The sequence below is a fragment of the Dromiciops gliroides genome, chromosome 3 (genome assembly GCF_019393635.1).
Source record: "Dromiciops gliroides isolate mDroGli1 chromosome 3, mDroGli1.pri, whole genome shotgun sequence".
Lineage (NCBI taxonomy): Eukaryota > Metazoa > Chordata > Mammalia > Microbiotheria > Microbiotheriidae > Dromiciops > Dromiciops gliroides.
Genome location: NC_057863.1, coordinates 83,023,035 through 83,036,228, shown reverse-complemented (window position 1 = coordinate 83,036,228; position 13,194 = coordinate 83,023,035). Strand labels below are relative to the sequence as shown.

General features: G+C 36.8%; 1 protein-coding gene across 3 annotated transcripts in view; it reads left to right on the top strand.

Annotated features, from left to right (window-relative positions):
• Positions 1–13,194, top strand: part of ADAM23 (ADAM metallopeptidase domain 23) — a 242,989-nt gene that overhangs the window by 173,365 nt on the left and 56,430 nt on the right. For all 3 annotated transcript variants that reach the window (XM_043991921.1, XM_043991922.1, XM_043991920.1), the window contains exons 13-16: positions 92–182; positions 2,570–2,618; positions 8,700–8,799; positions 12,439–12,510. In XM_043991921.1, the coding sequence (XP_043847856.1) occupies positions 92–182; positions 2,570–2,618; positions 8,700–8,799; positions 12,439–12,510 (312 nt within the window). The remainder of the gene's footprint in view (positions 1–91; positions 183–2,569; positions 2,619–8,699; positions 8,800–12,438; positions 12,511–13,194) is intronic.

Below are 13,194 nucleotides of genomic sequence, written 5' to 3'. Positions count from 1 at the left end.
TGAGGTGATGATGTGGTAACTATGAAGTAATAATAACTAGCTTTGTGCACTCTCTCAAATGTTTCCCACACACTTTCAACTCTGAAAACAGTATGGTCTTCCAATGGCAGTGGCACAAGGATTATCCCAGAGTCTGGCACAAAACCTTGGAATCCAGTGGGAACCTTCTAGCAGAAAGCCAAGTACGTTCATTGACCGTCTTTCTCACTTTTGTGCCCTATATGTTTCCCTGGATAAAGGATACAACAAATGTGTTGCAGTAAATTATTCTTTTACTTTCTATCATGTATATTTATGTAACTTAAATGTTATAGTATAGCCTTTTATAAAAATTGTAGTTTTCAGTTTCAGCTCTCAAGACATTCATTTTTCATAATTTCCCTTTCTAAATATAATATAGAAATATATGTCTAAACCAAGGCATGCTGTGTCCTTTTATTTCCATGTTCTTGATGTATTGGTCATCTCTTTCATGCCCTGTAGGGCTGACCTTAACATTTTCTTCTATTTTATACTTATGTTAGCACCAAATAAAAATGTTCACAAACACACTCTTTTCCATAAGCAATGGAAATAAAACACATTTCCAGTGACTTTTCAATTCACTGGGACTTCAAGTGTTTGAAGGGCTGTCCTGTGGATGGGTTTTGTAGGGTTCATCCCAGAAGGCAAGACTTGGAGTGATACAGAGGGACAGATTTGGGCTCAGTGTAAGAAAAAAGTCATTCAAATTCGAGCTATCCAAAAATGTAATGGGCTGACTTGTGAGACTACAGGTCTTTAGGCAAATGTAAGTGACTACTTGTTGGCAACATTGCACAAGGAATTCTTGTTATGGTAGGAGTTGGATGAGATGGTCTCTGAGATTCTGTGATTCCATCTCCCCCTCAAAAAAATGTGGCCATTGTAAGCAAGAGGTATCCTTTAGCACACTGAGTTCATTAAGTCTCCGATTCTTTTCATTTATTTACATTTTGCTTAGTGTTTATTTTCCCCAAGATGGGCAGAAATTTTCATGTAATGACAATAATAATTATAGTAATTATTTTTCAGCCACGGTTTGCATGAATGCCTCCAAAGTAATTTAGACTACCTCTTTTGCAGTGACAATGTTTATGCCTTAAGAAAATAATTGTTAAAGCTGACATTTCTATAGTTCTTTAAGATTTACAGAATGTATTATCTCATTGATGATTCTGACAGCAGCCCTGTGAGGTTGGTAGGTACCAAAGGTGGTGTTTTCCCCTTTTTACATAAGAGAACCTTAAGAGTCAGAATTTAAGTGATTTGCCCATAGTTACACAGATACATATATTGAAGGAATATTTAAGATTCACTTTGTTCTTATAGTTACCTTTAATGAAGAACTTGAAGTGATTGACATACCACCAAACACTTGGTTTTTGTAAGACCCTGTAGCTGAGCAGCAGGTGTTGCTTAGGCTGATTTAGGAAATGACTGAGTGGCTCATGGCTGGATTAGATGCAGGGTCAGGGTCAGTGACAGCACCTTGTGTTTAGTTTAAAGAAAATTCAACGTATAATCCTTCCTGAAGATTTTTGTTCTTTCCTGCATTATTTGTTTAGATAGAGATTTCTCTGCAGTTTAATTTGGTTGTGAAATTTGAATTTCTTTAAATATTGGCATTTGGAAATGCTTCAGTAGAATTGTTTTACACTCTGTTTTCCAGGGCACAATCATTTTTTAGTGAGAGGGAAATTGTTTTTATCTGTTATCTCTAACCTTGCAGCAATCCATACCTGTCTTGTAGAACAGAAGGGAGGGAAAAAAATGAAATGAGAGATGTCAAATGGTAATGGGGAGGGAAAAGATCAACTTCCTTTTTGTGACCACCCCGTAAATGTGTGAGCCCATGGTCTCCAAGTCAGATTTAGAATTATTTTAGATTTTTTGTGTGATAGGGAACTTCCCAACCTCATTCCTCAAGTCTCCTTGAGTATAGTAACTACTTCACATCTGTTCACCTAAATTTCCCATCTCAACTTTTCAGAGTAATTATTATCTGCCTAGAGCGAAGCCTATTTAAAAAAAAAATAGGGGCAGCTAGGTGGTGCAGTGGATAAAACACTGGCCCTGGATTCAGGAAGACCTGAGTTCAAGTCTGGGCTCAGACACTTGACACTTAACCAGCTGTGTGATCCTGGGCAAGTCACTTAACCCTCATTGCCCCACTTTAAAAAAAATAAATAAATAACACCACTCATTCAATTTAGTGCTTCAAACCAAATTTCTCCATTAATACTATCTCCTTTGAGCCTCACAATGACCCTGTGAAGCACATTGTAGGGAAAGTATTGTTAGTATCCTCATTTTCTAGATGAGGAAACTGAAGGTCAGAGAAGTTCAGTAACTCCCTTCTACTTTCATAGGTCAGAAATACTGAATCTGGAGGCAAGGTGGATTTTTCTGTGATACATGGCCTTCTGAACCTGCTTAGTAGGCAACTAGGGACAAAGTCTTTTTCAAAGGGCTAGAATTCACGATGCAGATGTGACTTGGCTCTTGTCTTTTGTGTTTTTCTTTTGTAATTTTTGTTTCATCTGACAAGAATGTGACTGCACGGAATCCTGGGGTGGATGCATCATGGAGGAAACAGGGTAAATAAACACTCATGCTTAACGTTTTCCTAATTGAAAATGAATTCTCTATGTACTTTCTGGTTCAAATACTCCACATAAATTACTGGTTGTCACTTTAGCCTAAATTAAACTTTTGGTATAATTAAAATAATCCTCCAGCCAGGTAGAATTTAAAATGGCTCATTTGGGTTCTATTTTAGTTGTTCATTTAAGGTCAGTGCTGTAGATACTCTTTTCTGCATATTGACAGATATAAGTGGACTATTGTCTATAAGTTTATTAATGTTACAAATATTTTAGTATACTCACAATAGATTATAATATTTTCTAAGGTGACAGTGACAATCAATGATGCCATCAATTCCTATTTTAAAAAAATTTTAATACATACGTGTAGAGTAATAAAAATTGTACTGATGCTGCTTTTGCAATCAATAATGATTAGCTTTAAAAAAATAAGAAAGTTTTTTTTTCTACACAGAGGCAATCTGCTGCTTAGAAATTCTCAGCTTAAATATATTCCTTTCATACCATAAATTTGTGATTCTCTTCTGGACTCCTGAACACCTTTGTCACATGGAGCTAGAACAACCTGAGTCATTGTGGGTACCTAGTGGAGGTGTGATACAGAGAGAGATGGCTCTCAAGCCTCTGTCCCTAGGAGGATCGCCAGAAGCCTCCTACCCTCAGCCAGGAGCCACACTCCATTTTTCTTAGATCTCCCAATGGAAGCAGTTATCATAGGAGCCTGTGCTTCCTGTAGACCACCACAGCCCTCCATGTGCCTTCTTCATCAGCCTTTGGTAAGAATTCTAACTACTATGACCTTCAGAGGTTGCCCTCAGAGGAGCCAGAGTAAGGGAGAAATCTTCATTGTAGGAGGTATGTGTTTGTTTTGGAAGAGAATGGAGAAGACATTTTGTTAGTTGGGGCAACAGGAAATGTAGCTCCCAGTTGGAAATTGGAGTGCATTTCCCTATAGACATAATATAAGGTACTATCATATTCTATCAGCACTATCAGTCACCCACAGGCATTTCTCAAGCACCTAGTATGGGACAGGCACTACATCCAGCTGTATTATTCCAGCCTCACATCCCTTCCCTATCCAATCTACCCTCTACACAGCTAACAAATTGATTTCCTTAAAGTTTATGTCTGACTATGTCATTTCTGTACTCAGTCCATTCCAGTCTCCCTATCACTTTCTAAGATCAAATGTAATATATATTTATATATTATATGTATGCATATAGATTATACATGTATGTATACACGCATTATATAAACATGTTGTAACTGGGTTGGGTTTATATCAGAAATGCATGGTTGGTTCAATATTAGGAAAACTATCCACGTAACAGACCATATTAATAACAAGAACAAGAAAAATCATATTATTATATCAATAGATGAAGAAAAAAACATTTGATAGGTTAGTAATTGTTTGGTCGTTTAGCCATGTCTGACTCTATGTGACCTCATGGAATTTTGTCCATGGAGTTTTCTTGGCAAAGATACTGGAGTATTTTTCCATTTTCTTCTCCACTGTGTCTCCATTTTATAGATGAGGAACTGAAGCAAATAGAGGTTAAGTGACTTCCCCAGGGCGACACAGCTGATAAGTGTCTGAGGCCAGGTTTGAACTCAGATCTTCCTGGCTCCAAGCCTGCTGCTCTATCCATTGTACCACTTAGCTGATAGATACAATTATCCATTTCTATTTAAATAAAAATACTAGAAAACATAGGAGTGAACTTTACTTAATGTGGTAAGTAGTAGCTAACTAATATCAAGACCCAACAACATACATATTTGGGTTAAACTAAAGGCCTTTCCAATAAGATCAGGGGTAAAGCATTGCTACCACTCTTTTATATGGTGATAGAAATGCTATCTATTTTTCAGTATTTTTACTTACCTTCATACCCTTTGTGGTCCAAACAGACTGGCCTTCTTACAATTCCTCATGTAAAACTCAATTTCCCTTCATTGTTTTTGCACTCACTGTCCTCCATATCTAAAATGTGATCCCTCCTTACTTCTGTTGCTTAGAATTCCCAGTTTCCTTAAAAATTCATCTCAAGGGTGACCTGCTACATTAAAACTTTTTTGGTTTTCTCCCACCATCTGCTAATGCTTCACCTTCCCCTCCCATCACCTTGTGTCTATTTGTATATATACACATATGTTCAGGGGTATACAGGAGCCAGTTCTTATTGGCCGGTGAGAGCCAATTGTTATATTTTCAATGTGAGCATTTATACTCAGGAAAAATGCAAATGTTATAGATCAGGGCTTGATTTATTGTTTTGTTGATTTTCTAGACTTAAGAAAGTTATGAGAAAATGTTAATGCAGATTAAACTTAAAGAAGTGTTTTATATATATATCAGAAGAGTTGATTGTTAATCATTTACTAGCACACTCCTGCATAAATCCATCCATCCACACATATATTTATGTATTATGTATTTACATAAACACGCATGTATATGTATGTATATTTACATATACATCTCTCTATCTATATATCTGTATATGTGTATTGTCTCCCCCAATAGAATGTAAGCTTTTTGATGGCAGGAACTACTTCAATTTTGTCTTTTTATTCCCAACCCAGCTTATAGTAAATGCTTAAAAATGCTTATTAAATGATTTATTGCTTTATAGGTTTAAAAACCTTTTGTGGCTTAGCCTGGGAACTTAACCACCATCTTGTGACATTGTTTCTATTTCTACATAACTGACTTCTAAAGAAAACTTTAGAACTACAACCCATGCATAAGTTGAGCATTGTTTTTCTTAAAACAAAACAAAACAGAAACAGAAACAAACTTGCCAAATCAATTTAAATAATGATTTTTCTTTAATAAAGAAAATAATATGTGTTCATTGTAGTGATGTGGTATTGCTTTACTAACACTACTTAAGTCTGTCAGAATCCCATTTTATGCATGCCTGCCAAACAATTCTATTATGATTACAGATATGCCAAAGGGAATAACAAAAACTGGCCATTAATGTTCATGATCAAACTTTACTTCGTCTGTATTTATAATTTACCTTTCTATATCTTGCTATGATTAAACAAGTAATTTTATGAATGAATAATAGGGAAACAACAAAGACCTTTGTTTGATAATCCTCTGATCATTAATATAAAGTGAAGGATTAAACAGGGTGATATATGCCTACTAGAAGTTTTTGCTACTTTCATAGAGGATATCCAACTCAGGATCCAAAGGAATGAGGGATTCTTTAACTGGTGCCAAGGTCCCTCAGTTACTTCTGTTTACAGATGATGTACTGATACCATCAAGCCCCAGAACACTGCAAAGCCTCCTAAATGAGATCTGTGATTTCTAAAATAATTCAGCCTAAGTACTCACACAGGAAAGACAAGTGCATAAAGGACACCTGCTGACCAGAATGTAATAGGCATTTGGAAGTACAACCTTTAGAGCTAGATCATAGATAGATAGAGAGATATAGATAGATACAAACACATGTATATATGTACATATGTATATGTATGCAATACATGTATATGTATAGATACATATATACACAATATGTTTATTTTTTAAAACTTAATTTCATTTAATTTTTGTTACATTTTAAGTTCTAAACTGTCTTCCTCCTTCTCTCCTCACCTTGTGCTGGAGAAAGACACCATTATACAACCCCCCACCCCGACATGTGTGTATATATGTATAAATATGCACACATACACACATATATAGGTATATGTGTATGTATATTTATATACATAAATGAATATACACATATATGATACTATGCATACTTCTCTTTATCACTTCTTTCTCTGGAGTGTATAGCATCTTCCTTCATAGGTCCTTTGTAGTTGATTTGAATATTTGTAATACTCAGAATAGCTTAGTCATTCACAGTTATTCTCTGAACAATATTGCTATCACCATATACAACATTCTCTTGGTTCTGCTCATTTCACTCTTCATTATTTCATGCAAGTCTTCCCATGTTTTTTTTAAATCAACCTTCTCATCATTTTTTACAGTGCAGTAGTATTCCATCACAATCAGATACCAAAATTGATATTAGCCATTCCCTAATTGGTAGGCATCTCCTCAATTTCTAGTTATCTGCCACCATAAAGAGAGCTACTATAAATATTTTAGAAGAAATATGTGCTTTTCCCTGATCATCTTGAGAAACACCCAATAGTAGTATTGCTCGGTCAAAGAGTATACAGTTTTATAACTCTTTGGGCCTAATTCCAAATTGCTCTCCAGAATGGTTGGATCAGTGTATTAGTGTCCCACCAACAGTGTGTTAGTGTCCCAATTTTTCCATATCCCCTACAATATTTCTAATTCCCCCCTTCATTTTAACAAATCTGATAGGTGTGAGATGATATCCCAGCATTTTCATTTGCCTTTCTCTAATCTGTAATTATTAAGAGCATTTTTTCATATGACCATATATAGCTTTGATTTCTTCATCCAAAAACTGCCTGTTCATATCCTTTGACCATTTATCAATTAGGGAGTGACTCATATTCTTTTATATATATGAGAGAATATATGGTCAGATAGTGAACTCAGCTGAGAATTGAAGAGGGGTAGCAGAGCAGGTCCAAAATACTTTTGGAAAGTGGCACACTACTTTGAATGACCCCAACCTTCCTATTAAAACAGAGACTTTTACTTTTGACATCCAAGTTCTTCTGGTGATGCTTGATGACTGAGTCATGGAGTACCATAATCTTGAAGAATGGAAGTCTCCGATCACATAAAAATCAATAGGGAGGTACAATATGATCATGAGTAGGCTGCAACATGAGTAACTGCATAAAAGAGGCAGGTGGAAAATTTCATCAGAGAGAGATATATGACCTGAAAAGAGGTGGACTGGTTATGCAGTAAGAGTTAGGGATAGGGGGCAGCTAGATGGTGCAGTGGATGAAGCACCAGCCCTGGATTCAAGAGGACCTGAGTTCAAATCCGGCCTCAGACACTTGACACTTACTAGCTGTGTGACCCTGGGCAAGTCACTTAACCCTCATTGCCTTGCCAGAAAAAAAAAAGAGTTAGAGATAGTCTGTGTACTCCCATCCCAGACTGATTCCCCAAATTCTGGGTAGACCTGCTGTGGATGATTTATGGGAGGACATGATTGAGAGTCCCACAGGGTGAGGGGGCAAGGACAAATTGCAATCTGAATCTATGGAGGGAGTAGTCTCATTGATAAATCTTAGATGCATCAAAGTATGAAGAATAGGGATGGAGAAGGTTTAGATTACCTGACCTGTTTCATAATCTAACTCAAAATATCTAATATGTTAGAATCTGATGTTGGGGTTAAAGACATAACTTAATAATTTAGGGTACCTCAATTTCATTCTGCTTATTGGCCTAGGCTTTCCTTTCATACCCTAAAGTTGAAGATATCAGACAACTTATTGTTCCTCTCCCTCTTCCCATCATCCATCATCTTCCTCTTCAACCAGAATTTGAATGTTGTCTCTGAGCCCTCTCTTGAATGCAATACTATCCTGAATTCCAACATTCCATTGAGTGTGTTGGTTTTCCCCATCCAGTCTTCTCCCCAGCAGAGAACGGAGAAAATAAAATGGTCACATTTTGGACAGCTACTTGGAAGATGTATGGTGGTTGTTAACCTTTTTACATAATGGGTCAAGCCCTAGATTCACTGTTGAGTGGACTGTAGATGGGACCTGTAGCCAGGATGTCCCTCTCTTGTAATGAGCTTTTCTCTGGACTCATGGGCACCCCTGACTCAGTAGGATTTTCTCACTTTTCTCTGCCTCATCATGCCCTGACTCCAAGGGTAGAATTCTAAGGAAAATCTCTTAAACAAAGTTTACATATGGCTTATGTCTAAGCCCTTCCCTTGAAACCTTTGAATTTCTACCTTTTATAAATCCTATCCTTCCCACTTACCTTAGAGTCATTTTTGGTGTTTTTATAAAGATAGTTTACGTAATTACAGAGGGGGAACATTTGTATTATCTTGCAGTAGGAAAGGTACAATTTTCTTGTCCCTTCACTGTTTTGGGTGAATTATTTACCTAACTGATTCTTTATCCTTTTAGGGTGTCACATTCCCGGAAGTTCTCAAAATGCAGCATTCTGGAATACAAGGACTTCTTACAGAGAGGGGGAGGATTCTGTCTTTTTAACAGGCCAACAAAGGTCAGTCACTTCATCATGTACACCCACTGTGGCTTCCTCTTATTCCTATCAAACAACAAATCAGTTGAAAGGCAACCTCCAAGTCATAATAGATTAATTTTCCTTTTTTTTTAAATGAGAATTTCCCATAAAGAAGACCAGTGAGATGCTATAATGACAACAATATCTTAGGGTTCCTGAATCCCTGGTTTTTCACTTTGATGCTAAGTACAAAAGGCTTCTTAATTCAGGTAGACTAAGAATTCCATCTCAATGGGGTTAGGTCTCACCTGCTCTCTGAGGCAGCTGGTTAAATGTCCCAGTTAAATAGGCCAGAGAAAAAGCCAGTTATGTAAAGATCATTTTTATTAGCTGTGCATCCATTTTTTTTTTGCTAAGATATTTATTAACCTGGTAGCTCATTGATATTTTGTTTGTTTGTTTGATTTTTATTTGGTGAGACAATTGGGGTTAAGTGACTTTCCCAGTGTCACACAACTAGGAAGTGTTAAGTGTTTGAGGCCGGATTTGAACTCAGGTACTCCTGACTCCAGGGCTGGTGCTCTATCCACTGCACCACCTAGCTGCCCCAGCTCATTGATATTGACACAATGTATGGTGTTTGGAAAATTCAGCCCTTTCTTAGCAAAAGATCCAGAAACATTCATTAACTAGAGCTGGGATCAAGGGTTAGGCAAAGTAGGAAGCCACAAAAATCACAAAACATAATGAGGCACATTGAGAGACACTTTTTATTCTAATATTTTATGTGTGCTTTTTTTTAAAGGCAATTAGGGTTAACTTACTTGCCCTGGGTCACACAGCTACTAAGCATCTGAGGCTGGATTTGAACTCAGGTCTTCCTGACTCTACAGCTTTTGCTCTATCCATTGTGTCACCTAGTTGTCCCTGATGTAAATATTTTAAATAGGAAATTTTGCTGTCTATGGCTTATAAGTTTTTTTGTGATATAATGTATGATTCTAAAGCATTCTTAAATATTTTTTGTATGTCATCAACTTATTTGGCATTCTGGGAGAATAAAGATCACTTCACAAAATAATATTTTAACCAAATTCATATGTGAAGAAAATGCTAAATTTAAGTTAGATGTTAGTAATATATATATATATATATATATTTCCATTTAAATTCACAAACCCCTTGAAATTTATCCATTGGGATTTTATGGGCACAGGTTAAGAACCTCTGCACTAAAGGGTCAAAGCCTCTGGAAGAGAATAACACATAGATGGAGAATTTTTTCAAATGCTTCTTGGGATGCATAGATGCTTTGTCCAAGTCCTGAGCTGACCCCTTACATTGTAAACTTCAAATTTTCTTTAAAAATAGTCCTATGGGGGGTGGCTAGGTGGCGCACTGGCCCTGGATTCAGGAGTACCTGAGTTCAAATCCGGCCTCAGACACTTGACACTTACTAGCTGTGTGACCCTGGGCAAGTCACTTAACCCCCATTGCTCCGCCCCCCAAAAAATTATAAAGTAGTCCTATGTAAAAAAGTCAAATATGGGCTGTGGTTCTTCACAATAATACTTTGTACAAATTTATTGAGCAATGAAATAATTTCATCATTTGAAAAAATAAGTGACTACTGTAGAGAGCTGACAGAATAATTTTTCCCCACACCAGTAATTAGGTCACCTTTTTGCACCCAGGATGCTAGTTTGATCCTTGACATTGGCATAAAGTCACTGTGAAACTGGGGGAAATTTTTCAAGTGACCTTGAATCATTAAGTGGTTGCCTGCCTTCTTTGATGGTGACCTTAGTAAAGACCTATGTAGAAAAGAAATCTGGTAGTTACATGGTTTAAAATGGGCGTGAAATCAGTAATAATGAATACCAGATGAACTAGCCACCTTTTCTCATTCCAGTGTACATAATGGTTAATGTAAAAGAAATAGATAATTTACCAACTTTGCATAATGGATAATGGAAAGAACTATCATTTAAGAAGAACTCTTAAAAACCATCAGAAATTTTCAAATCCCTAAACTTTTAGTTGTTTGTAAAAGTTATGGTTTTTAAATTCCCATTTCATTTCTGGAGTTGTCTGGGATTAAAAAGGAAAAAAATCCTGATAATCTAGCATCTTGGTTAAAAGAAGGATTGGCATGCTAGTTTTAAAAATGATAAATATAAAATAATTCTTTTAAAAAATACACCATGTAATTTGTTTAATTTTTAGAACAGAATGCAGTGGTGTTTATTATTATATCATACATATTGAGCTACATTAAAGAATAGTCCCCCGTTTGTTTTCTACTTGGTGTATGTAACATACATGCATGCACACATATGACTAGCTATATGTACAAAAATGATCGGTGTTCTGGGAACCTTCCATGCTACTTAGCTGATTTGATACAATCATCCTGATCCGCACTTGGGGAAAGTTGCCATAGGAACTGAACCCAGAATAAATCATCTGAAGTTGGTTTCTCTCTGCTCTTGTTTGTTGGGGTTTCTCCCACCCAGCTGCTATGACACCACAGGGTAAGGAAGGTAAGGGTACCTATCATCCCAATCTAGTATGGCAGTATTGAGATAGGTTTCTGTAGCTACCAACTGTTGTCCCACTTGGGTATTTGGATACCTCTGGTTTTTGTCTCTTCCTGGAAATGATGAGAGAGATGGAAACTCTTTAGATTAGTGGAAGGGAACCCTCTCTCATGGGGAGCTCTGTGCTATCTGCATTAAACGACACTGATTAGCTAGTCTGGTGCTGTGATCATTTCATCTATTTTAACATATAGTGAGAATCCCTTTCATAGGAATACTGGGCTTGGAGTTAAGAAAACCTGAGTTCAAATCCTGCCTCCTACACTTAGTTACTCTGTCTTTATAACCTCTCCGGACTTTCCTGCTTTGTAAAACAAGGGAGTTGGATTTGGTGATCTCTTACAACTTTATATCTCTAATCCAATGAAGAATTCATTAATCTAGCTAGTACAGCCTTGCTCTAGATTTGTTTTATTGATTTATTTTGCCATGGGGAGCAAGGCCACAGTCCCAAACCAACTAGCTTAATTATTCCTGTATTTAAAAAAAAAATCCAAATCATGGTTTCCTTTCTTTGGAAGAGATAAATGAGAGATCACTGTATATAGGACCCTATTTCAGCCATTTTTCATGTTTAATTAAGGTAATTTCAATTTCCATTTTTTTGGGGGGGAAATGGTATTTTAACATGACTTTCTTGAGGTTTGCATGGATTCACTTAATTGCTCCCATTGCAATGCTAGTGACTGAAGCACACTGATCTTCCAGGGATGATTGTGTTTTCTTTGTCATGGGCTGTCAACCATCAGAGGCTCATCTGATTCCTGTTAGTGCTGTGTTTTAGTTTTACAGGCAGAATAGAAGAGTGATCTGTTTTCTCCCTTTGACAGCTTATCTATGAAACAATTCTAATATGAGAGCTACTCTCTGGGGTCCAGTAAGTCATGTTGCTTGGAACATTTCCCCCATGATGTTACCAACACACAGCACCAATGGAGTGACATGAGATAGGTCCTAGGACAATATTATGTGATAATTCATTAGCAGGTTCTGTTGACTTGTTAGTGTGTTTGCTTTTCTTCGGTATTAATTTCTTGTGATCACATATTAAATTCCTCTTATCACCAATCTGTTTTAGCTGTTTGAAGCCACTGAGTGTGGAAATGGCTATGTGGAAGCAGGAGAGGAATGTGACTGTGGTTTCCATGTGGTAAGCATTTGAAGACCTTTTAAAACTCCCTTCTACTCCAGACACTGAAAAAAAACCCCAAAACAAATGTGAGACAGAGTTCTGATACTCATCATGGCTTCATTACCTTTCTTTTGTAACCACACTCTTCAAGATCAACCTCAGCTCAAATGTATTTAGATTTATATAGTTATTTGATATAGTCTATGGCTGAGTGAATACTTATTTGAAAGAATAGAATGGATTCTTTGCGATCCATTTTCTTGTTTCTTTTTAAGACTACTTAGTCCTCTTTGTGAATGTAGACCATGCAATACTGTTTCTCCCCCCTCCCCAGTTTCTCTCTTTCTCTACCCCCTCCCTCTCTCCCTTCTTCCTTCATCTTTCTCTTCTCTTCTGGTGTCCTCTTGACTACAGGTTCAGTGCTCTGGATTAGATAGCCTCTGAAGTCCCTTTTAGCTCTAAATTTATGCATTGTTTTTTATTCTCTTTCAGTCAAACAACAAGTATTTATTAAGCACCTACTATGTGTCAGGCACTGAAGTAGGCACTAGAGATACAAAGTTCTTTGAGAGTCCTTTCTCTCAAAGAACTTTTTTCCCCCAAACACTTGTTTGCTATTGTATAGATAGTGACCTTCTTTGGAGCCTTATCTTTGGCAAGGATCGCTAGGAAATTATAGAGACAAGTTATTTAGAATGAAAG